The 27,541-nt window shown below is 34.4% G+C and overlaps 1 protein-coding gene across 2 annotated transcripts; it reads left to right on the top strand.

Annotated features, from left to right (window-relative positions):
• The first annotated feature begins 485 nt into the window (after nt 1-485).
• On the top strand, nt 486-27,541 carry LOC124630303 (phosphatidate cytidylyltransferase, photoreceptor-specific). Of its 2 annotated transcripts, XM_047164140.1 has the most exons (10): nt 486-718; nt 809-933; nt 1,933-2,029; nt 4,225-4,401; nt 6,443-6,635; nt 20,455-20,621; nt 21,069-21,221; nt 21,639-21,767; nt 22,686-22,820; nt 23,419-27,541. In XM_047164140.1, exons 1-10 carry the CDS (start codon nt 644-646, stop codon nt 23,509-23,511), a joined length of 1,344 nt encoding a protein of 447 aa, XP_047020096.1. In that variant the 5' UTR covers nt 486-643; the 3' UTR covers nt 23,512-27,541. The 2 variants fall into 2 exon arrangements, with proteins under 2 accessions (XP_047020096.1, XP_047020097.1); XM_047164141.1 differs by lacking the exons at nt 22,686-22,820; nt 23,419-27,541 and adding an exon at nt 22,098-22,679 and having other exon boundaries at nt 21,639-21,868.

Genomic DNA, 27,541 nt, shown 5'->3' with positions numbered 1-27,541 from the left:
AATAAATAAATAAATAAAATCTACAAGGTAATAATGCATGTTTTTCAGGGTTCCATAAAGAACGTACCCAATACGTAGTACGGTATTATCCTATTACTAAAACTTTCCATCCGTCCGCGTCCGTCTGTCACCAGTCTGTACCCATCTCAAGAACCCTGAAAATTAGACAGTTTGTATTATTGTTGCCGCTACAACAAGAAATACTGAAAACTAAAAAAAATATAGCTAGTGTTCCTACACAATCAACGTGTTTTTTAGATTTAATGGTATGGACCTATCGTGCGTGAAGCCGACTCGTACTTGGCCCATTTTCTTAATTCGACAAAAACCAATTATAGACTATTTTTCTGCGTATTACAGTTTTTCAATATACTCTTCATAATGCGATACAAAATCTAATAGTAATTATTTTCTTCTATTGCTACGTTTAATTTCTACCATGTTGTACTCTCTGTGAATATGACAACACTGATTGCATTAAAAAAAAACATTATTGATTTTTCGTTTGACAAGTCGCTGGAAAACATTCTTGGATTCTTTATTTTTCTCGTCTAAATGGATTAAAATAAACTCGTTAGTGAAGTGTTTTTGTGTAAAATCTACTGTTTATTGTGTAAATTTTGTTTGATAACAAACTATAAGCATGAGTGAGTTGAGACATCGGCGCGGCGAAGGTGATGGAAACGACAAACTGGAAAACGCTGGCGAATCTGATCATGTACGTGATTATTTGATTGTTATTTCTTTATAAAAAAAACAGTTATTAATTTAAATGTTGTAAATCTGTAACTTTGCGTGTTTTGGGTAGGTTGATTCGGAGGAAGAGAAGAACATAGAGGAGAAATATGTGGATGAATTGGCGAAGTCTTTGCCTCAGGGAACGGATAAGACTCCGGAAATCCTTGACTCTGCGCTTTCGGGTCTATCATCAAGGTAATGTCTCTGATTTTTTTTCCATAGTGACGTTCTATTTATAAAATTGTTAGGAAGTTTTATTGTTGGTTGAAGTAAATGATGAATGATCATGGAATAGCCAGTTATTTACGTTACATTTTGTCATAATGATGTTCATTGTTTGGTCATAATTATATGCATCCTGATACTATGTGATCAATCTATAAATAGCATAGAAATGAAGCCACAATTTTTATCATTACCTCAATGAATGTTAAGTAAAACAATAAATAATATTACACTATAACCAAAATATTAGCTTTGTATTGTTAAAAAAATATATATTTTGTAATCCACTCTAATAATATTAGGTATTATTTACAAAAAATCCAAGGCATTCAGATGAAAAATTATTAAATAAAAATTGTTTCCTAAACCAGGCAAAACACACAAAAAAATTGTCATCAGAACTATTTTAACCAAACAGGTTTTTATGTTGTAACATACCATTAAAGCATAAGGTCAATTTACATGCCTCATAGATATTTTAATGTATCCAGCTTGTCAAACTGTTGATTTAATATAATACATCAGTATTATATTCAAGCCATAACTATCGGATATTTGCTATATTAAATTTTTATTTGGTAGTCACATTTTCTATATGGGACTTTATTGTAACCACCCGAAGTGTGGTCTCTAATAATTATGCCTCTTAAAAACTAAAACTGATCCTTTGTTTCTTGTACCGCTCAATAGATATCTACCAGGTCCAATTGCATTTTCAAACCATTAAAATACTCTAAAAAAGGGCAATGAAATCAGCCCATCCATTGAGGATTTGGGTGACTAACCATACTCAGGGCAACTACGATTATTTTTATAAAGATAGTCATTCACCACGGTTCCACCAGTCCCGAGGGCACTATTTAAAGTAGCCCATATCCTTTCTCAGGTGTGTAACAAGCATGGATAAAGAGAGTTACTTTATACTATTAGTATAGATTATCAGAGTATGATATAATATATTTAATACAGATGGAGGAATTGGGTCATCCGAGGCATCTTCACGTGGTTGATGATTGCAGCTTTCTGCTTGCTGATCTATGGTGGCCCACTGGCTCTCATGATAACGGTAAGTTCTGTTTATCATTGTTGTTCCATCTAAATAAATATTGTACTATATGTATAGGAAAACCAGCCATAAGTTTCACCCCATCTGTATCAATAAAGTGAAAAAAAATTAGGAAGAAGCAACATTTTTTTACTGTTCTGCTTAAATAACCACAAAAAGATAAGTTGTAATTTAAATAAAACTTTCAATCTGTTTAATTTTTAACCGACTTCCCAAAAAGGAGGAGGTTCTCAATTCGTCGGGATCTTTTTTTATTTTTTATTTTTTTATTTTTTTATTTTTTATGTATGTTCACCGATTACTCAGAGACGCTTCGACCGATTTGCAAAATTTTTTTTTTGTTTGATAGGGTTTACCTCCCAGGTGGTCCCATAGTCACCAGGTCAGGATCTGATGATGGAAACCCTGAGAAATCGAGGGCAACTTTCGAAAATCGTAGGCATACGTAGGGTAAAAACTTGACACTAAGGCGCATGTCTGATAACACTATGCAATGGTGAAGGCTTGGAGCTGACCTGATGATGAAGACCAGAGAAGGTCGAGGGAACTTGAACAATGAATGTGTAAAAAACTACCTCGTGTTTGGGCTTATTTTGTTCGTATTGACGAGACCTTTGCAACAGTGAAGGTTTGAAGCTGACCTGATGATGGAGACCAGCGAAGGTCGAGGGAACTCGACAATTGAATATGTAAACTACCTCGTGCTTGGGCTTATATTGTTCGTATTGATGAGAACTTTCCACTGCGGATATGACATGCGGATAGTGACAACTATGCTTGTCACTGAAAAGCTAAAAATAAAAAACTTTTTACAAAAAAATAAAACCGACTCCCAAAAACACTGAAAAGCAAAAAAAAACTATTCTTAGGTGCATCGGCCTAGAAGTCGGTGGCGTTATAAACTTAGTTACATCCATTAGACACCGACTTCTAGGCCGATGCACCTAAGAATAGTTTTTTTTTGCTTTTCAGTGTTTTTGGGAGTCGGTTTTATTTTTTTGTAAAAAGTTTTTTTTTAAAAACCAATCCGGTCCTTGTTCTATGCTAATAGCGTATTTTTTAGTTACTATGTGTGAATATTAGGTACACGTGCAACCAAATATCCCATACAGTTTTCCTGTTTCTAAATTCATATACAGATACATGAATATTATTAATGAGTTTTGTACTGGTATCTTAGATTCATTAAATATTTATAGTATGTTCATTCAATGAATATTTAGGTTACAAACCTTCATTGACATTTATTTATTTAAATGTTAATATTTATAAAGTTCTATACAAACTGAATGTTTGCTGAAAAGATTTTTAATTATTTTTGAAAAAATATACTGAATTCTGGGCCCGTTTGACGAGTGTCCAGAAGATTTGTATGCCCAAAAAAATTGGGCGTGGCTTCATACAGTTAACGCTTGTTGCTAATGCAAAAGAAAAAAAAAAGAACAAGAGTAATCTTTTAAAACGACTAGAACCCACGAAGAAGAAATTATTTTTTATTAATTATTAGTATTCTATGTAAAAAAAATATATTAAAGCAACGTTGTATGTTCTTTTGAAATAATAATTTTAGGTGTAAATGTAAAACCAACAGTGGTCAACCAACCGTGGTTTATGCCGCAACAAATAATAAGTATCCGCTCTATATCATGACCTCCAAAAAACGTTTGCGTAAAACTAAATGAATTTATTGATAAAATCTAAATTATTGTATACCATTTCAATGATTCACTTTCATGAGAAGTACCTTCTGTTAATTTCTAATTTCATGATGACTTATTACTTTTGGAAAAGTAATGAATGTGTTGCCAAATCTTTATAGATTAAAATGAGATCATCAATCATATCTTGCACTAAATGAGTAAGTGCAAGCACTTACTCCCTATTAGCGTTAAGTATACTCACGATATTTGGGTGGTATATAACCAATTATAAACGCACCCTAACTTTTCATAGAACAGAAATAAAACAACAGCAGACCTAACAAGTGGTCTACTTACGAATTGTCTACACCTTTAGTCTTCCATTGGGCCCATGTGGTCTATCTGAGATAGACTTTATACCTAATACTCTTATGATTATGATTAGCAAGCTTTCATTCACAAAAATAAATTACAAAGGCGTCCACAGAATAAAATAAAAAAATACCGCGCTGAGGTAGGTAATTAACAGCTAGTAACAGCATATTTCTCCCACAGGTACTCTGCGTCCAAGTGAAATGCTTCGAAGAGATCATCAACATTGGGTACGCGGTGTACCGGGTCCATGGTCTGCCATGGTTCCGCTCGCTCTCCTGGTACTTTCTACTGACCTCCAACTACTTCTTCTATGGAGAGAACCTCATTGATTACTTTGGAGTAGTCATCAATAGGACGGTGAGTGAGATTTATATTATTTTTTTGGATTTTTTTTTCATTATTTTGGCAATTTGATGTTGTATTCTGATGAGCAAGGGTCTTTTCGCGTAAGTACTGAGAAATTACGGTCACTGATCACTATGGCTTCTGCTTTGTCAGGCGCTTTATACTAACGAGGAATAAGTCATACCGCTGGGTGGGTAATTATAACCCACGAACTTATTCTGCAATATGGTTGAAATATTTTTGGAGACACCTTTTCTGCCCATCATAATTACCTTTCACAATACTTTTCCCGAACATTATCACAGTGAATAGTTTATTAACCGCACTATCTTCGCATTTTATTATTACTAATCATCGATCGTACGATCTACAGATAAGATACTTTTAGCATTCAATAATTCGTTAGCACTTTCCTAACGAAAGTAGATACGATCCTGATGGATTGTGGATCGAAAAGACCTAATTGTGACAAAATTCAAATTGAATTAATCATTTTGTTTAAATCATATTAAAGATAAAAAAATGAAATTTTGAAATTGCACGCATTTTAGGTTTTGCGACTATACAAATTTTCTTACAGAAGACCTAACATTACCTACTTAGAATTTTAGGCTTCCAACTTATAGAAACCCAATGTATTTAGGCTTTTCTGCCTAACTAATCTAATCTCATTATGTAATTAACGAAGTTATCCACTTAGGGATTCCTATAGATGATTAATAGTTCGATTCTAGACGAAGATAACGTTAATACCATATTCGTAATCACGATAAGCTTGTGACGTGATTTTAAATCAATTGTTATATAGCGACATAATTTATGACAGTATTGACAGTTATCATAATACTTCAACGTCAAAATTGTATCTATGGATCTCCGTCTTAAATCAATATATGTATATATATATTTTTAAAATTTATTTTCATTAAAAGCACTACTTGCTTCTCATCCCACTTGTCATTGGCAGAATCGTCGAATTGACATCGACACGGATTGCCATATACAAAAATAGAATAGAATAGTCTTGTATGTCTCCGCCATTTTTCGAAAGAGTTACCGCGACCCTGGTACACAAAGGGGTCGAGAAGGAACATGGCTGGGTTTTAGTCAATAAAAATCTGATACTTTTGTCCGCTTCACCCACAGCGGATTCATTTGATAGTTTACCACCTACGAAAAAAATATGTAGGTAGGTAAGTATTGTATGTTCGCTGAGGTGAAAACTACTTAAGGGACTCAGGGGATATAAATAGTCAAACCGATTAAGACACATAGGACTTTGAATCCTGATGCCTTAACAGCATATTAACCAAAACAAGTGTAGACAGAAATTTGCAAGCATAAATCCTGCAATTTTGCAGAACTACCTAATGGCAATCCGATTTAAAATATAAAAAAGATAATACGTAAAATAGTTTTGAGAGTTCCTGAACTATGTTCGAAGCATTCAATAATTATGTATGTGAACCCATAGCATTATCGGATTAAGCAAGCAATCAAATTAATTGGTTGACCTCATTGCAACGCTAAGTGTGCGGTCGTAAATTTCCACAAATGAAAACGTTTTGTAACGATTTGTTCACAAAGGAAATTTATGAAATATGCTGGAATATGTATAGCACCTGTTCTAGAAACAAAAGAACATATTGGTTAATCTAAATAAATAGTCGATAAACCTTTAGTTATAAGTCTGGTCTACCTTGCCTTTCCTCACAAATTATAGCATATTTTTTTTATGGACGCAACAATTATTGGGTAGTTGACTAGATATAAAAATAAATCTTTTATCATATTCCTCCTAAACCATCTTGGAGTAATGTAACTTTAATTTGTTGTTTTGATGATTTTGTTTTACAATAACATACAGCAATCTGTAACGTCATAATTCTCATTTTCATGAAAGAGAGTAAAAAAAATTGATAGAGCAGCAAAATATTGAGTTTGACTAACTGTCAACTCATCCATCACCAAAACTAACCCTACAAGTACATAACTTTTAGCCGACTTCAGAAAAGGAGGAAGTTCAACTATTTATATTTCCTTTTCTCAACAGGACTACCTCAAATTCCTGGTGACATACCACCGATTCATCTCCTTCAGTTTATACTGCGTGGGCTTCGTGTGGTTCGTCTTGTCTCTGGTCAAGAAGTACTATATGCGCCAGTTCAGTCTCTTTGCGTGGACTCATGTCGCTCTACTGATCGTGGTCACCCAGAGCTATCTCATCATTCAGAATATATTTGAAGGTAAGAGTTTTTTTTTCTTTTATGGCCCACCATTTGGCCAAAAACAGAGCGTGAAACAAAAGAGGAGTAGAAAATGTTTGTGGTGGTACGATGGCGATTGAAAATGCTGTCATGAATGTTCGAAGTTTTCAGATGGCCACATTTTGTTTTGATTTTTTTGTTTGCAAGAACCAAAGTTTTATCGCATAATAACAACTAATACAATGTATGCAAATAAACTTGGAAAGATTTAATTTAAAAAGGGCCTACATGACATGGTATACCCAGTTAAGTTAGCGGATACACTTATAAATCTTGAAACAAAAACTAATTGTGTTGACGATTGCCGCCTTCGTATTTCAATATAGACATAACGTAACTAAGTTATTTTTCTAATACTTAACTATTTTCATATACCTAGTTACTTTTGTTTAGAAAATATCTAACTAGCGGCCCTCAGCTAAAATATGTATAAACTGAACTGCCGTGTTCGAAACTATGTTATTTTTGTATGCGCACTCAAAATTACGTAATTTATTTAAGTACATGTTTGAAGGCCTGAATAATATTAAATTGTATAATTTTTAGTCAAGGTAAACGCTATATAATTTACTATTGGTTAAATTAATAAACATAAACAATATTGCCGTATGCTCATATACGTACGTTATTTTAAGTAGCTTCCAATTGGAATGAACAATATCTTCTTATTAATTCATTAATTCTAGTAGCCTATCATTACAGTCTTTTAATTACTAATTAGTAATAGTCAACTATAAAATAAATTATCTAAGCATTTTAAAGACATAAAAATGTTTTCCAGCGAATTACTTCAGACTATATAAAGACTGCGTATAATTTGCTCAATATTCATAATACTAAATTACCAAGAGTCCTTTTAACCCGAAAATCTTACTTCGTCCCTAATGACCCAAAAACGTCCTTTAGAATCTCACTAAATAAAAATATACCAACATCGATCGTGTCTGAAAGCAATCGCCTTCCCGTAGGGTTGTCAATTTTCCTCACTCGAACCTTTTTACGCGCATGAGTGGTTTAACGAACCGGCGACGTAAACAAATGGGAAATTATTACACCAGCTTAATTTAATACCCTATTTCATTGTCAACTTTAATAGGATCTTTAAAATTATGAATTAGAACAATGTGTGGAAAATACTAGAATGGTGGGAATCTTAATTTACGGTTTAATGTTGTCTCGTAATTAGATGTTTCCCGGTCGTCGCGAGGACCTTATTCCAGTAGGTATCTGGACAAAATACAGCCAATGTTTCTCGGGAAAAATTGTAAAATATGATCTAGCTTCCCAATAGTGAAACAATTTTTCAAATCGAATTAGTATTTTTGGAGCCTTTAGGGAACAAACAGGAGAGAATGAATTGGGGCACCGAAGCCAAAGACCTAAGAGCTATTTGCCTTTCACTAATGTGAGTTCAACAGTTTTATGGGAAAAACAATATCACATATTGGATTAATGAACCAACATTTTGTAACCCACGCGGCGTTGATTAGGCCTTCAATAAAACACAGCTCAGTAATAGTGTTCTTACTTTCAATAGAGCTCCTATGTAAACGGATTATACAGGCTTGGCCTCTTATTGACTTTGTAGAAGCCAATAATGTTTGCGCCATTTTGATATAAAACTTGGCATTGCCAAGTATTGAATGAGAATTCTTACTTGCTTTTTATTGAAGTTGGGATTTATTGGTACGGTTTGTTGATTGGTTTTAGTAGCCTTCTTTTAGGAAAATGGTTTAAGTTTTATATTGATGACAGAAATATGTAGCGATTGGGTTGTCGCAATTCCACATAGTAAATTTTTATAAAATAGTTTGCCAACCTGTTCTACTAAACCCCTTCCTAAAACTATGTCTTATAAGCAGTTACACATACGACATACCTATTCATAGAAAACTTTGCTTTTATTCAAGAGTAAAACAACATTGTTCGAGACTAACAGATGTGGAAATGAGTTTATGACCCACTTTCGAGCAGTGCATAATAATTCGCTCATTTGAATATTCTCGGAAGATTTAAGGTACACCTTACGTAAACTATTGTTTTTGACTAACTCACCGTTTACTCAGGTACCTCTGTATTTTAGATGCATGTACTGTGAAAATGTATTTTCATCCCTCGATGTATTTTCAATCGGATGAGAAAATATCCGTCCTCACCGCTCGTTGTGCTATCGAGATTAAAAACCTTTTTCAGTAGAAACGAATCGTTGCTATATTTAGACAACCAATATTCCCAACCAATCAGAAACTTCTTTTACGTTTTGTAATAATGTTCTTTATACAAATTTCTTCATTTGGAAGCAGTGCAGTTTTCGTTTAGAAACTCATGCCATACCAAGACATACCTCTTGGCTATCTCTTTGCTTGAAGTAATTTGGGTTATCCGCATTATCGCGATGTTGAATGGGCTTGCTTATCTGTAGAATCATTCACTATCATCATTAATCTTTTGAACGGGAATTCGGGCAAAGAGGGCAACGCTGCGATATCAATCAATCGCCGTAGTACTAAACGCGAGTTCACAAATAGAAGCTTTTCCTTGAGTGACGAACAGACGTCACTCTAGAGTCGATGTTGAGATTCTAAAATTCGACACTTTTATCGATAAACGAAAATATATACTGTGGTTACAACCGATAGAACAAAAACAAAAGACATACACTGGAAGAAAGCAACTACGGGTTGAATGAAAGTCGTATGGATTGCATCGCATCGGTCAATGGTATTGGGTATTTCCTAGGGGAATTTCCAAGCTCTGTGGTAGTTTGTGTCTAGTCGATAGTAACGTGTCTGTTTAGATGACGAGGAACTGAATAGGTACTAAAATGTTAACGTTTCCTCTACCTAAGCACATAGATATAATCTGGGGCTGTGGGGTCGTTCGAAAGAGTTATCGTGGCCCTAGTACATGAGGGGCTCCAGAAGCAACATAGTGGGTTTTAGTCAGTATGAGTTTGACACTCCCCTACTCTGCGCTCACAGCGGGAGGGGTCGTTTGATAATTCCCCTCAAAAAAGAACAGATATGATACACTCTTTGGGAAAAGCAGCCGGTTTTGATTATTTTGTACTAAGAAGATAGAAGCATACATACATTGAAGCTAACACTTACCGCGCAGTTTGCCCTTGATACGCCAAAGTTAACTATCACTGTCATACGTATAACTAACAATAATAAAAGACAATGGACATTTAAATGGTACGCGGTTATAATACATGGTGACAATAGCGCTATCATACAATTCTTGTGTCACTTGATGTCTTGTTAAGACCGTGCTACACTATTATAAGAGCCATTCTAACGTTGAATGGGTTATTTTATGACGTAGTAGGTTCGTTATTGCCTCTTCAAGTTTTTGATGCTGAAATAACAGTATAGTTTGCGCTACATAACTTTGCCATTCTAAGGTTAGTCATTTAACGCCTCTTGCATGTGAAGTGTTTTGTTCATATATTTTTTTACTACTAAGATAAACGCGCAAGGAGTCAAATGGCTAATTTCAGAATGCTAAAATTATCTGGCGCGCGAAATATACACGTATTGTTTTAAATAATAGCATGCAGAGAAATTACCAAGCAAAATGAGTTCGAAATACCCGCTAAATAGTATGTAAGCGATGTAAATATGCAAAACATTCCAAGAATTTGCTTGACCTGCGGTGAACTAACTAACTGATCGCTTTGCGTGCACCATTGTAGTTAGTTCTTACTTCTAGGTGTTGGTTTCCATGCTATGCATTGGTTTACGTAAGCCAGTTATCAGGGGAACAAAAAATATTTTCCATGATTGGCTGCTCTTTCTTTATCAAATATTTAAGGATTTGTCACTCAGTAACCTTTGACCCAGGGGAAAAAATATAGGTAAATGCATTCAATGAGTGACAGAATTAATGAGTTTTTAACCTCATCTAAGCTACCTTGTATAAGGCATAGTCGCAAAATGCTGCTAAAATCACATTGAAATCCTCACTAAACGATAAACACTCCATATCCCATACTCAAGTCTAATAAATGTTCGTAAATACACATCGCAATCTTATTAGAAGCCATTAATTTATAGCAAAACATTCAGATAGCAGTTTGTACGTAGCGTTTCATTTGTTTACATCATTCACACGTGTAGCCGGGATGTAGATAGCGTCTATTGTACGAACGTCTATTTATAAGCGACGGCACGACACGTCACGTCGACAGCGTTCAAAACGTATAACACGATAAGTGATGACGTGACGTTGACGTTCTCGTGACGTTGGGTGATTATTTCCTCCTAAGTTGGAACTCCTGAGTTTTCTGGATTGTTCTTTGCCTTAGATACTTTATAATAAATGCGATTGAAGAGCGAAGATAAAAAACCTGATTGAAAATGTTTTTTCTTGAAAAATTTCTACCGTAGTTCAAATCGAGATCGATAATTTTGATGGATTACTATTGTTGATACTTGCGACCGACTTTTCGAATTGCCTCGTGAACTGGTCGTTTCGTGAAGCATAAAAATACGGACAAACTACTCGAGACGATAATTTTGGAGATAATACTATCAGACATTGAGCTTGAACTGCAGTCTGACTGCTTGATAGCTACAGAATGCATGTTACGTCATTATGAGTACAGTCTACCGATAACAGACATGTTAAATGTCTCGGATTTTACTGACAATGCGTGTGAACTTGTGTTGCTGAGTGTACTATTGTAGGATGTGCAACATTGTGAAGATTTATTGGTCTAGTTACTCCATATTATGTTATCAAGTTTCTTACTTGTTTCATTGAATTGAGACTTGAAAATGGGATGCTATGTAGGTTTATTCATTGGCATTTTATTGGGTTTTTCATTTCCAGAATTAGGTCGATAGGTACGTTAATACGGTCTTCAATTTTTATTGACTTCAGACTGTCCATATTATATTAGGATAATAAGCGTAAGGAGGTTAGGTAGGTACGCTTCGGTATTTCTTCGTTCAGATACATAATGTAGTTCAATTCCATGTATACCTTTGTATCGTGTTCTACAACGTTTTACAATATTATTAAAGGTAATGAGCGAACATATAATACCTCTAAAACTATTGTAAAACTTCTGGGGACAATGAAAATTGATTCAATGAAGTCGGTGACTTATATTAATGTAATTAAACAGTCTGACGACCTCTTGCATGAATTGACAATCATTGTATTGTTTCCGCGTCGATATAGATTTTGTTTATAAATACTTTCTTTGGTTTTAAAACGTTTTAATAACTTATACGTATGTGACTCCAGAAAAAATAATGGTTTATCCTAAAAAGTAAAATGAAATTTAATAATAAATATTTTTTACTAACATAAGGCCAAAGTAGAGAAATATGTTACAAACTATAATTTACACTTCTGTGCCAAAAATTCGACACCTCAACTTTTGATTGAATATAATGCCTTGCGAAATATATCGGGTGTGTCGTTCATAATTACATTAAATGAAATGCGTTAATGTTAATATATGTCGATTAAAACAAAGAAAAAACAAAAATACGTAAAAATAAAAAAAAAAAAAATTTTCAAACAAAGTAAATAGAATAAAAATGTGCAAAATTTAGAACACCATATAAAAGTCAGTCATTACAAGCAACAAGAAATTCTCCCTTGAAAACTAATAGCTCTCAGCTGATCAAAACATTCGTTACTCCTAACTTTATCTTTGCTTTACACATGATGTTGTAATTTATAAAAACGAAAAATGACTCCTGTGGTTAAACCGCTGAATGGATTAGGTTATTTTTTTTACAATTCGCCATAGAATATCATAAAGTATATGCGATAGGATTTAATGTGATTGTGAACGACACACCCTGTAGACGTCACTACACAATTCCTGTCGTGTAATTCCGTTCACATAGATGAACACAAGCTTTGTGTTGTATATCGATATTGTCCCCTGTCCAACGGTGTCAAGTCAACATTGTCACGGACGGGGAAGCCTTTCAACTGGCTGTAACTAGGACGAGGTGTGAGCGCTGCGAATGGTAGGGGATGGAGATATTTTGCGTAGGCGAAGAATTATTGTGTTTAAAATATGATGAAATAGAAAAGGGAAACTGTTTCATTAAAAAATAAATATATGGATGGTTAGTTGATAAACAAGATGTAAAGAAAGAAGGATCTAAGAAAATTGTTAGTGGCGATAGAAATGACTGAGTAGGAACTTATTTACGTGCTAATTCGATCTAGAATCGTCGTTCAAGATTTTTTTATACTTAGGTACCATTAAATTCTGTGTAGGTACTTTAGTCTTATTGGTTTATAGAGACGAAGAGGATCAACAAATCGTAGCAGTTACAAAACGTGTAGAAACCTTTATCACCAATCATTAATTAGTACACTTGAACTTATGCGAGCAATATGTTATGATAGACTTTCACTTCATCACGCCATATTGTTTATATTTATAACTAATGATTAGCGATATAAATAATCGTACGATTTTAGTCATCTGCCTACGTAAGTCACCGTGCCAATGTATCTCGGTTACGTCAGAATAGATGAGAAGCATGTATCAATACGGTGCCAATGTGTTAATAGGCCAATTATAGAAAAATAGAATAGATAGAATATTATTTATTGTACACCAAAACAAACAGAGAAGGACATTACAAAAAAAATACGTGTGAGTACAATAGGCGGTCTTATCGCTCAAAAGCAATCTCTTACAGACAACCTTTGGATGGAGTCGATTTTAAATAGATATATTACGGGTACAATTATAATACATGACGGTGTATTGAGAGTAAAATTAAATAAGGTGGAGCCAACTTTATGTTAACACATGACAGGAAATCTTTGATACCCTGGATGGCTGATGAAAAATTCTTCATATTCGTACCTACGCACTATGTTATCGTATGTAGGTTGCTATCAGTGCATAATAATATTATATGAGTGTAAGTCATTGTAGTTAAATACGCAGTTAATAAGCAGTCCAGACTGACGACTGGTATGCAATAACAGGTTATGTTTTTTTTTGAAGTTTTGGTTTTAAATGAAGTATTTATACCTTTATGGAGTACCTAGACGATGGAACACCTTCAGAAACCACTCTTATACAAATAATATGTTCTCATTGAAACTGCAAGGTATAAACTAGATGAAAAGTAGGCCAATAAAGTAGAAAGAAAAACCGCTATTGCTTACACAATATATCCTCAACCCAACTAACCTGCAAGACACATTACGAGGGAAGCCATCGCTAAAATAGATTACGTTGGTTCGTGTCAGCGAAAAGCGCACTACAAAGTTGAAAGCAAAATTAAACTGTAACCAACCACTTATTAGGTTTATTTTACTATGCAGGTAATTTTGCAGTGTTTTGCAGCTTATTTTAATGTGTCACGCTATCCAAGTATACAGTTGGTAGCTGGGAATTCATGACAAAAATCTTAAAAATCTCAAAATAAATTTTTGATTTATAAAAAATCCTACACTGTACTAACTACCCTTTACTAGAAACGGTTTTTTATGTTCGTTACTTTCAGTTAGTTAAAAAATATACTTGTTAGATTGAAAAAAAATCAAACGCGATAGCAAAGTACAGCTTTATGATAAATTAGTCGTTCCCCGATTTCATTGGTCGTGAGTGTATTTGGCTCAGTCGTTTCGTCTATCGATCTGTATCGCATTATATGCATGAGTAACCCTGTGATTTATTTCGCATTTCAATACTGATTTAATGTATTTGTAGTGAGTCTGTTGGTTACACTTTCACGCGTTTAGTCTGCGATGCGTTTTTTGTACAATCAGCTTCAAAAGTAGCTGGATAAATCGAAATATTCAAAACTTGTAAACATCGTGTCATCATCTACTTTTTTTTGGAGTTTAGGGTCTGAAAGTATATCTCTTTACCTACGTTGTTAGGCACATTTGAAAATGTTGATTTATTCAGCTACTTTTGACGCTGACCGTACAGTCATTATATTCTTAGTTAATAGGTAAACGTCCTCGACCTGAGTGCGAACGCACTTGGACTAAATTGCCGAAATTAGTTTAAATGGTGCCTTAAATGTAAGAAGTTTTCTTTAGAAACATCTGGAATGGTTTAGTTTAATGGGTAAATGGGGAACTTTTGAATACTTTATTTGCGTAACTCTTTTAGTGTGGTTTGTCAACTTCTGTAGTCAAATAATTATTCACCTTTGTGCCAATCTTATATTTTGTAATACTTAGGTAAACCATAAGTTATGTGGGCCATACTTTAGTTCGCCACAAGCAAGCTTATACCTACTTTTAAGTTACTGTTACAGCCTTTTTATCGTCCCACTGCTGGGCACAGGCCTCCTTTCACACGGAGAAGGATTGAGGATTAATCACCTTGCTTGCTCAATGCTGGTTGGGAATTTCAGACTTTATAGTCCAGATTTCCTCAAGATGTTTTCCTTCACCTTTACCTACTTCTAAGTGTTAAAAGATATTCTAAAAGATTTCTAGATAGTCTAGAAGTAATTTACTGGTAGTTAAATTGGAACCCGTTGGCAACAAGCTTTACATTGAAGAATAATATCGTATACTCCACAACTTTATACACCAGACACCCGGATTTTGAACGGTTAACGAAAAACAGCGTTTTATTATTAGACTAGCTTCTGCCCGCGACTTCGTACGCGGATCCTGTCCCTTATGCCAGCGACTACGGGGTCAGCAAAATCAAAGATCTGAACCGTCTGATATTGAATTTTAAGGGCCCGTTGACTTGAAAACAACGGAATACGGATAAACATTAGAAACGTTCCATATATTTAATTAAATTGGACTAAACAAAACGCTGAGAACTGAACCGCAATAGGCGTGATCATAGGGATAAAAGTAGTGATTCTAATAAGTCTGCATTTAAGTTATGTGGCAAAAATGTTACACGTATTATTACGTAAAAAAACATTAAATAGATGACAAAGTCGTGGTGACTTAGTGGAAGTCGTGGTGGTTTAGTGGGTAGAGAACCAATCTCTCAAGTATGAGCGTGCGTCTTTGATTCCAGGTCTGGCAAGTGCCTGCCAATGCAACTTTTCTAAGTTCGTATGTACTTTCTACGTATATTTTGGATACCAATAACCGTTATTTGGAGGGGATGTTAAACTGTAGGTTCCGGCTGTCATTGAACATTCTTGGCAGTCGTTATGGGTAGTCAGAAGCCAGTAAGTCTTACCAAGGTATGTTGGGTTGAGCGGGTAACCAGGTTGTGGAGGTCAGATAGGCAGTCGCTCCTTGTAAAACACTGGTACTCAGTTGCATCGTGACTGGAAGTCGACCATAACATAATTGGGACAAAGGCTCTTGAGATAATAACGACAATAATAATGAGATATAGGCACCGCAGGACATCTGAGGCTGATGACGGGGAGTAGCAACCCCGCGGGGCTATACTATATGCTGAGTTCTCCAGGGAGAGTATCCCCCATCTCCGGCCGGTCGGAGTGAACCATGACGGGGGTAGGTCTCACGCCTCTGGCTTGGCTTGGCCGTCCAGAGTGGAGTCGCTAGAGCAGGATTAGTAGCCCTGCTCGGAGGGTAGGTGCCTCATGGTAAGCACAGGGAGCGCGTAATCTGTGTTTAAAGTCCGCCGAGGTATCCTCACGCTTCAGGTTCCCGGGGGCCCAGTAAGTGAGGTGGCGAGTCTCCACCTGCCATTTTTACATGTACCATTGACATCCACTAACATCCCATCACAAATAGCCCAAGTAGTTTCCCTCAATAGTTAGCAATAGTTTAGCACAGAACCGGGGATTGTCTTTTTTTTAACGACGTCCACCGGTGAATGTCCTTGGGTTCATTTCTATAGTGTATAAAGGGATAATCGACGGTATTGTGTCACCATTTCATTAAAGTTGTCTCAAAAGGGCTTCAGCGTGTTGGCTTCGGCCCCACGATTGCCTCCCAAAAATTCGGAACTCTGTAGTCCCGAGGTCTGGAAGAGACATACAAAATAATAATGAGATATAACGCAACAAAGTCGGAGAGTGAGGGCTCGTGACGCCACGTCTAAGTATGTAAAATTTGTACTAAGCAGTGACTTAACGAAGCGTTGTTGTATCTTCGTTATTATTTGTTTGTGAGAGAGAGAGAAAAGAAAAATACGTGTCCATTATTTTAGGATAGGATTCACCATACCTATTTCATAACATTCATTTCTATACATTTCAAGTGTAGTATTGCTCTTGAAGTTTCATATCAGGTGTTCCAGATCTTCGATGTTTATACATCAATAGAGAGTGCTTATCAGATTGAACCACTTTTGCTAAAACGTCATATCTTCATATGCTATAGTCTAGCTGGACTCCTGGAGTTCCACATCAGGTGTTTTACACCTTCAATTTGTATAAGTCAACAGAGAGTGCTTATCAGATTGAACAACTTTTGCTAAAACGTCATACCTCTATATGCTATAGTCTAGCTGGGCACCTGGAGTTCCACATCAGGTGTTTTAGATCTTCAATTTGTATAAGTCAATAGAAAGTGCTTATCAAATTGAACAACTTTTGCTAAAACGCCATACCTGTATATGGTACAGAGAAGCTGGGCTCTTGGGGTTCCACATCAGGTGTTCCAGATCTTCAAATTTATTATCTCAACTAAAAATGCTCATCACATGAAACAATTTTTGCCATGGCACCATTTTTATATCTCTTATAGTTTTGTTGGTCTGTTGGAGTTCTGCATCAGGTCTTCAAGTTTCGAAGATATATTATAGCCTATATGTTGACCAGGCTTAATACTGATACAACAAAGAAAAAATCATTGAAATCCGTTCAGTAGTTCCGAAGATTAGCGTGTACAAACAAACAGACATACAGACATACAGACATACAGACATACAGACAAACAGACAGAATTTTTTTTTTGGATTTGTGCTCCATTACTGTTTCTAAACCCCACCCAATTATTATTTTTTAAATATATTCAATGTACAGACACAGTTTTTTTACAGATTTATTATATGTATAGACGTTTTGATCTTCAACCTCGGCATTGTTACTACAGGTGGAACGTTTTGAAACTCTTCTACGTATGTATGTATGGATATACAGTTCACTTACATACAATTGAATAGATCATATATATAGAATAGAATCAATTTTGTGGAAATATTATCTAGGTGAGCAACGATTTTATAGAAATTTTATAGTGATGTTGATAAACCCAGAAGCTCAAGAAGTATTAGACAAAGTTTATTTCTAGTATTGACTTTGAAACTTGGCTTGAGAAATGAGAATTGAAGTTCGAAGATTATAGAGTTAAAAAGCCGATAGGATAGGTACGCTAGAAAAATGGGAAGAGTTTGAAATGAAGGAAAACTGATTGAATTGAACTGAACAGAAGACGGGTGTGTGCGAATTTTCTTGACACGGTATTCCGTGCACCGATACCATCTCGCATTTCCTTGCAAAGGGTTTGCAAGGGTTTCCTTAGCTTACTGGCAAAAACTCGGTGATAGATTACCGTGAACCACCACTGACGTAATGAGGTCACGTCGTTGTTTTAAGTTCTACTACATTTACTTACTTACTGTGACATTTCCGAACGAAATAGGTCTCGACTTTTACAAAAGACCTGAATAGTAGGTTGTTGCTTGGTGAATAGGGTTTCTAAGCTGCTGACATTATTCTAAGTATTGAGCGCTGCTTACTGAAACTAAGTTTTGATATCTGGATAAAACATTGTAGGTAAACAAACTTGTATACTTGTATTGTATTACAGCCATTCGTCACCCATCCATAGACAGCCCGCGCCAGGCGTTGATTACCGGCGTTGACCTTATGTTTGATCGACTCTTGCGACTGTTGCCTTAGCACGAGTTCCTTAAATACTTACCTATATGATTCCCTTCTTATATAGCTGTGGACGTTTTTCGTATCTCTTTCAGTATTTCGCCATCTTTATAAGGGTGTACTATGCCAAATCGAATAACAAATAATCGAATATCAATTGATCGACCACTATAAATCGAAATTCTAAATACTCGAACATTCATAATATCGAATGGTTATTAAATCGAACATTCAATACATCGCGCAGTCTATACATCGAGTGTTCAAAATATCGAATGTTCGTTTGATCGAGCGTTAAATGCAAAACATATTCATCCTATCGAAAAATCCTTATTTTTTATGAATACAAGAAAAACTCAAAATTTACTAATAAATCACATTTTAATCTTTAATTCTTATCTTTTAAAGGTACATTTTAAAATTTTGTGTGAATTGAAAAGGCAAACACGGGATTGGGAAGACCTACTTTACAAAAAAGAGGCAAAAGGGATGATAATGCGATAGAAAAAATGTTAAATAATAATAAAAACTACATTAAAATATGATTTATTCATAAATTTTGAGTTTTTCTTGTATTCATAAAAAATAAGGATTTTTCGATAGGATGAATATGTTTTGCATTTAACGCTCGTTCAAACGAACATTCGATATTTTGAACACTCGATGTATAGACTGCGCGATGTATTGAATGTTCGATTTAATAACCATTCGATATTATGAATGTTCGAGTATTTAGAATTTCGATTTATAGTGGTCGATCAATTGATATTCGATTATTTGTTATTCGATTTGGCATAGTACACCCTCTTTATAATGACCTGAAACTTTTACGTTAATTTTATGCAAAACGTATGTTAATATCAGTATGAGACGGCACAATGTTAAGGAATTAGGTACACTTTCAAATTCCCAAAGGCCGTGCGTGCGGGTCAAAAGCCATTAGGGCTTAATCAAATCCGAGTTTCATTACTGTTTACATACAAATACGTTGCTGGGGAGTTCGTTTTTTTTTCAGTTTATTGCTAATCCATTACGTTAAAAAGAAATTAATAAACCTATCATAGGTTAATTTAAAGACATCAATTTGAAACCTATAGCGCAATTGAAAATCTAACAAGTCTTTTGTGATCAGAATTTTCACAGATTCTTGGCTTATCTGGGAATCGATCCCGAGATCTGGGGCACTAATCAACTCATTAACATCTCAAAGTTTTTGAAGATAGTTTATAATGCGTGACGAGGTATTTCCACATCAGAGCAATATTGTAGATATTTTATCAGATTTTCACAGCATATTCACTGCTCTAAATTAATTCTCTAAAAAAATAGATTCTTGATTTCACCTAAAACTTGATTGGTTGTTACAAAACTAATGACCGTGCAGCAATAACGTGTATATTGAACGTAAATAGGTCACATTTGTAGGCACACAACGAGATCTGATTGGTCAGCCAATCGCATAGTTTTAGTGTAGGAATTATGATTTATCGTGGCTTCAACGACGCCGACGTGGACGCTAACTGCCGGATATGTTGTATGTAGATATGTAGGTATGCAGATTTTAGTAATTATTTGACTATTGGAAATACTGGTGTTTTGCTATTTAAGTGTTTTGTTTATATGTGTGGGTGACAGCGATACTATCTATGTTATTGTTATGTTAAATTATGACTATGAAAGTCGTTATTTTATATCGATTAAATTCGAGATGGGCTATGATTCGGCCTATAAAGATGCCTTTCTCCTGACGTTACTTTCACTGTAAATACTTATTAATCATTTCAATAATTTTGTGCACCAGAAACAGGCTTAACTTATTTAGGGCCAATTGTCAAACTTCTTGTTCCAAGTTTGGAAAAATAAACAATTTAAAAAATATATATTTTGATGTCATAAACTACTATGAAAATGCTTGCACAGATAACATTGAATAATGAAAATATCTCTTAATAGTGTAACAGTCTCATCCCATAACTCACTATATTTAACAACAACACAATTCTTTGTTCCAGGCCTCATATGGTTCATAGTGCCAGTATCCATGATCATCTGCAATGACGTCATGGCGTACGTGTTCGGCTTCTTCTTCGGCAAGACTCCCCTCATCAAGCTGAGCCCTAAGAAGACCTGGGAAGGATTCATCGGAGGAGGAGTTTCTACCGTCGTGTTTGGACTTGTGGTATGTCCATGTGTACAAATTTAGACTTTATGTTAAAGGCTGTTGAGTTGAAATTGCAGTGGTGGTGATGATGAGATGTATTTTTTGTGGGAGGTAAAGTATGAATTGAATTTCGACTTTATGGGGGTGGGATTAGAGTTTAATTTACTGTAGATCCATCAGTATCAGAGAAAAATGTGCTAAATTTAAATTTGCAGTAGTAATTGAGGGGGATAGCTATTTTAGTGTCACGAATTTAATATTCTAAATATTATGGAAATTAAAACATACGATTTCGTAATACCATCAAAAATAAATAGGCCCGCCCACCTCAGTAGAATATCTGACTTTATATCCTACAAATGTGTTTAAAATTCTTTAAACCTACTTCAATCACTCACAGTACTCGCGATTTATGAAAAAATATCTCAATATATCCTAATAAAACTCCCTATATTTCTCCCACAGATGTCATACATGATGTCCCAGTACCCGTACCTGGTTTGCCCAATCGAATACTCGGAGTCTCTGGGCCGCATGACCATGGACTGTGAGCCCTCATTGCTGTTCCGTCTCCATGAGTACACGCCTCCTCAGTTCGTGCAGCCGGTTATGAAAGTTGTAAGTATTTTGGAATTTTGTAGTATAGTGAGGATCGGTTGATACAAGGGACGGTTGTTTCAAATGTGCTGCCGTGGTGAACACAATCGATTGGTAATTTTTTTGAGAACCTTAAAATAATCGTTGATAAGTTTATTGATAACTTAAATTGAAAAAAAAATGCTTAAATAGAACATTGAATTTACAGTGGACACTCCACTGCACACACACACACAATCACGAATAAATCTTTGTTAAAAAAGAAATAGCTACTACCATCACGCAGGTTGTTATCAAAATCAATAAGTATGACTTACATCAGTATGCAACAGTACAATATATTCGTATCAAGTCGTATTTCACTTATCATCCCATTCAACTGTAGAAAAATACATCTTATATCCGTGTTATTAAGGTGTATATTTGTTTAACTTGCAGTTCGGTCTGGAGAAGCTGAACATCTACCCGTTCATGATCCACTCGCTGTGTCTGAGCACCTTCAGCTCCGTCATCGGACCCTTCGGAGGATTCTTCGCTTCAGGATTTAAACGAGCTTTTAAGATAAAGGTAATTAAATATGATGTGATCCTCTACTGCCTTATCATCAAACGTGGTCTTAGAAAGTACCTGGTTTAAGTCATAGTCACTAACGGTTCATGGTCTAAACCTATAGTTCGGCCATTCAGAGAATGCGTTCCTGACACGTCGCGATTGAACTGACGACGTAACTTTGCAATGGCGTTGCAGTTACGATAAAAATATTTTTGCTGGTTGTTTACCGTTTTAACAATTGAGGAGCATTAAAACAACATTATTATATCAATAATCAATGAATGTAGTTACGTCGTCAGTTCAATCGCGACGTGTCAGGAACGCATTCTCTGAATGGCCGAACTATAACTCTAAAGCCGGTTTTTTATATGACCACGTTCAATATTCTGGTGGTAAGTGTTTATTATTTATTTTATTTATTTATTATTATTAGGTTCACCCACAGCATATACATACACATACACAATACATACATAGAAGCTTAAGTACTATTCTAATATATATGCCAATTAAGGGTAAACACAACATTTACATTAAATACGCCAGATTACACACTACAGGTACTTACATAAAAACAAAAGAAAAGGGAAAAAAATGAACGACATAAAAACCTAAAAATAATAGTAAGATTTTAAAAATTAAAAACAATATCAAAAATAAAAACATAAACAATTTTGAAAACATAAAAAAAAAAATTAAATAAAAATACGAAGATGTTTAAAGCGTCTTGTGACTCGTCTTGTCCAGATGAGGGTTTATCTTGAAATAATTAGGATTAAACAGGCCGATATTCAAAATGACTTCTACCTATACCAAGGTAGATATAGAGAGAGGCACAGTAAAAAACACTTTTCCATTTTATAAATCTTTTTTCCCGCGGTAACTAAACACCACTAAAATGAAATCCGTTTTTTTTTCTTTCAATTTCCGCAGGACTTCGGTGATGTTATCCCCGGTCACGGCGGCATCATGGATCGCTTCGACTGTCAGTTCCTGATGGCCACCTTCGTCAACGTGTACATCACCAGCTTCATACGCACTGCTACGCCGCAGAAATTGTTGCAACAGGTCAGTTTAGAAGTTACGAAGGAGTGGAAGGCCAGTTGTGTCATTATGGGAAATTGTTCACGCACCCTTTCAGAAAGTGGCTCATAATTTATTACTGGCTACATTACCATGCATTGCTATATAGTTTAAATATTTTACTGTAAAAGCGTAACAATAAAACCCTTATATTCGGATTTATGCTATCTTGGATCCACATCTATCCTGGATCCACATCCATAAGGTCAAGATCCATAATATTACACAATAATACACTTTGTAAAAACTCGTGTCACAATGGAATGTCTCGCATCCTCCGAGCCTTTTTCCCAACTATGTTGGGGTCGGCCTCCAATCTAACCGGATTCAGCTGAGTACCAGTGCTTTACAAGAAGCACAATGGAATGTCTGATAACATTATATGCAATTAAATATAATGATGATTTAGAAGTCGGTTTTATTAAAAAGTCTGTAATATACCTACCTAATATTTAAATGAAAATACCTACTGCCTTTTTAGTTGTCGCAAACGAATATACCGCGCTAGATGAAATACTTGCATAAATGAATTATTAACGTTTTTAAACTTCCATATTACAATAATCTGTTTCTAAATTCCCAGGTATACAACCTGAAACCTGAACAGCAGCTGCAACTGTTCTACGCTCTGAAAGAATCGCTGGAACACCGAAATATACTGAACTTGGTACCTTAGACGCGATGCTTTAGTTCTATTCAGGTAATGTTGGTCACAGCAAGCAGACAACTTTACACTTGACGGCCAAACGCTAAGGTTTCAATCAATAAAATACGGGTATGATTTTTCTGGCGGCTAGTGTAATAACTCCATTTTGAATTCGTCAAAGATGTAGTTAATTTTGCTGAGTGTAAAATTATTGTCAATTGCAATGTCAATTTGGGTTGTTATTTTTACAAATGCCTGTTTTTTGTGTTGCATCGATGATGGAGACTTTAGATGATTTTTTCGCTGTATTTGTGGAATTAAATATTGAGTATTTCGTGTTAAATATGATACGTAAATGGGTTTCTATTTAAACACAGCGTGGCCCCGTAAAGTGTAAGTTGTCTAAGGAAGAACATATCCCGAGTACCTTGCAAGGAATTACATTTTGTTCTAGTCTAATATTGGGTTTATCATTTACTTTGATATATATGAAAAATTATACTCAAAAATCCTATCGATATCACTCAGGTATCGGTACTAATTCACTCTATTAATATCGATAAACTCAATGACAGCATTCCGTGTATCGATATTTTGCTAAACGATATTTATCGATAGTTTTCTAATACAATATTGTTTAAGTCAATTTACTCCACCTTATAATAATGTGATATGTTTTTTCTAAAAACTGTACAATTAACTCACAGTACATACATGACTACCAAAGAATGAAAAATATCGAAATAAATGATGAACTCAATTCAATATAAAGATATATGAATAGTTATAATTTATTAATCTCCCGCATACTACATAGCGAAATCCTTCAAGGAGATTTAATAATATTATTGATTATATTGAATTTACTTATAGATTTATCATAGGCTACAATAGTAGTAAAATTTTAATTATAATAAAATATTTCTTACTCTATACACAACGTGAAAAATGAGTGTATAGAGATATTAAATGGTAAATTGAACGAAAATTCGTAGTTTTTGTTTGTCATTTAATACATATACATGTTAGGTGAATTTGTACGATCAAGCTAGAAAGAGATTGTTTTTTACCAACAATGTGTATTTCGTGTATAGACATCCAAATATATAAACGGAACGTAAAAATGGGATGAGTATATAGAACGATCTCAATCAAGCTTGTTCGTATAAAAAGCAGAATAGAAATAAATTAAATGTGGTTCTTGTGCTAATAATAAGGGCATAGTTAACTTCGTATTAATGAAAAATGAAAAAAATGTTGAAAAAAATGTCCTATTTATTGAAACCACTCGAATTGATTTATAAACTACTGTCTGAGTAACGGCAGACTTACTTTTAAGTATTTATAATTAAAATTCTTCCTCGAATTTTTATGTGTAGTTTAAATGAATGCCTCATACAATTTGTATTGAATCTATTAATTTCTTTATAGTTTATTTTTAGTTGTCTCTCTTTTTGAATGTATTGAAATAGTCGGATTGCTCTAGGTTGGCCTAAAAGGCCTTTATTGCGCTTATATAACATTACAGCTCATTTTATATATACGAATATAATATGTTTACCACTGAACCGAGTTTTAAGAGTATGATGAAAATAAAAAGTTGACATCTCGAAAGTACATAATTCCTTAGTTCAGTAGTTCACATAATTATAGTTATTTTTTGGATTAGACAGGGAATAATGCATTTGTATTTATGCTTTAGACTGAATAACGAACGACTGTTACATGTGCTAAAGACTTTTTGAGAGTTTACTTTTGGTACGTAAACATCAAAATAATTATTGTTACTTAGGCCACTCCTTTACAACATTACTATAAATTGATAATTGGTTAAAATACCTCATGTTGGTTTTAATTGATTTTTAGTAATAGGTTATAAGGCCTTCCTATTGATTTTTGCAAAATATGTCTTTTGGCAAAATTATCTAAGTTAAATTTCTTAAATAGCAAGAAATTTTAAGTAAGTGGTGGTACATATTTAATCAGCGAAGATAGATTGAAGGTAATGGAAAGTGAATTGACAGGAAAGAATGATGTGACAGCTTGCAATGTCATTTAAAATGCAATTTTAAACTCTGCATTGTCGCTTAAAAGGTGCACGCTTTTCAAGAAACATTGGTTCTCTAAAATAGCAATATAATAAATATACATTATTATTAATTAACATAATGTTATAGGAATAAAAATTATCAGCGTTGCGATGGCAAATGTTAAGTTTGGCGATGTTTTTTATTGTGATTTTACGTTACGTTGGTATTCTCATGTTGATTTTTCGCTTTGCGTGTTAATTTGCTCGTTCGCTAGCTTTTAGTGTTGTTTATTAGCATTTGTTAGGTTAGCTTTTAGTTTTTTTTTTCTTTTTGACATCAGAGAAGTAGTTGCGTTCTGAGGAATTGTAATGAGATAACTCTGCATGATGACTTAACTCTGCAGAGTCACTTATTCCCTAAATTATGTAGTCGGTAACATAGAAGTAACTTTACTTGGATTTTTAACGATGTTAATTGTTACTACGAGTTTTATCTTAATTTATTAGGTATTACTATACCTTATAATTATGTCTCATAAAGTTTAATAATTTGTCTGTTGTTTGTCTGCAAACGGTGACGGTATTTTATATTTAGCAATAAAACCAATATATTGATTGCGAAATTTTGTATATCTAAGCTATCGGTGAAAAAACGTACTAATTATTATCTGCCCCAAGTACATACTTTTATTAAATTATATTGGGATGAAGTAATATTATTGTATATCGCTATTAAAATACAGTTTATACATACATGTGACGAGTACCTACCAAAACGTTTGTGTAAGTAAGGACCAATGGAATTATAATAATTATGTCGTTACAACAAGCTACTACGTTTATTTGCCATAGGACAAACTGCATTGTTTGATTTACTATAGTCTACGTATGTAGTTGTAGAATTATTTGCCGTTATTATAATAACCCGAGTATTTAAATATAATTCGTGTGTGTGTGAGTGATAATAAAATTTCAGCAAGATAATGTACTTTTAATGATCTCTAAAGCATTCCAACAGCTAAGTGATGCTGCAGAGTTTTAATTACTCTGCAGTGTCACTTATATCGAAGTAAAGTTTTAAGTGGTAATGCAGAGTTAAGCATACCGTCTACGTAAGACCGCCTTATGTATACGATGGAACAAATATATACACGTTCAAACTATTAATCAATTGTCGAAATGGGAGCGAAAGGCGAGGTAAGTAGTCCTTTTTAACTCTGCAATATTGAAAATACTCATCGAAAAATTGATTTGTTATCACTCACACACCACAAAAAGTTGGTGTCGTAATAGTATTAAAAGTATTGATGTTAATCGTTAAGATAGCTGTGTATATGCGTCGTGCTAAATGTCTAGCGTATGTGATAATTATAATTATATAGAGCTGATTGTCTTGTGAATTGTTCATAGTAATCCTACACATTGTTTTTCAACTTTTTAAATATGTATATGAAGAAGGTTTAGCTCAAAAGCAAATGTTTTGCTTGAGGATCTAAAATATCGGAGACAGGAGACATAATTGGGGTACATAACCAGCAATAAATATGTATTTGGTACTCATTAAAATTATTATGAACAATTTACAATATTATCTTAAGCTTTGCCACACCTACCAAATGATGTCTTACTAGCACTTCTCCGTTAGAAATGTCCGTTTTGTCACAAAAAAATTATGATCTTGAAACGATTTTGTAAATTGATATTTGATGTTTTGTAAACGGCCCATACTTTTAGTATTTTTTGAGACATTACACACATACCATCGTTTCTTGTCGACGGTAACTTATAGCCAATGGTGTCAGACTCGGATCTAAAGAGATGAGTTGCTAAGTATGACCACCAGATGTCGCAACAGCTTGTATCATCTTATTAAGGATTATAAAAATTAAGAGTAAGGGCTGTTTTGAAAACGAGAATATGCGTACCTACATAAATATGATAGCTACTCTGTTGTAGACCTAGATGTGTTTTATGATACAAATTATTTATTGGATATGTGAAGGTAAAATAAATGAAGTCCTAAAGGTGTCA

Source organism: Helicoverpa zea, chromosome 5, assembly GCF_022581195.2.
Source record: "Helicoverpa zea isolate HzStark_Cry1AcR chromosome 5, ilHelZeax1.1, whole genome shotgun sequence".
NCBI classification, from domain to species: domain Eukaryota; kingdom Metazoa; phylum Arthropoda; class Insecta; order Lepidoptera; family Noctuidae; genus Helicoverpa; species Helicoverpa zea.
This window is presented reverse-complemented; position numbering and strand designations above follow the sequence as displayed.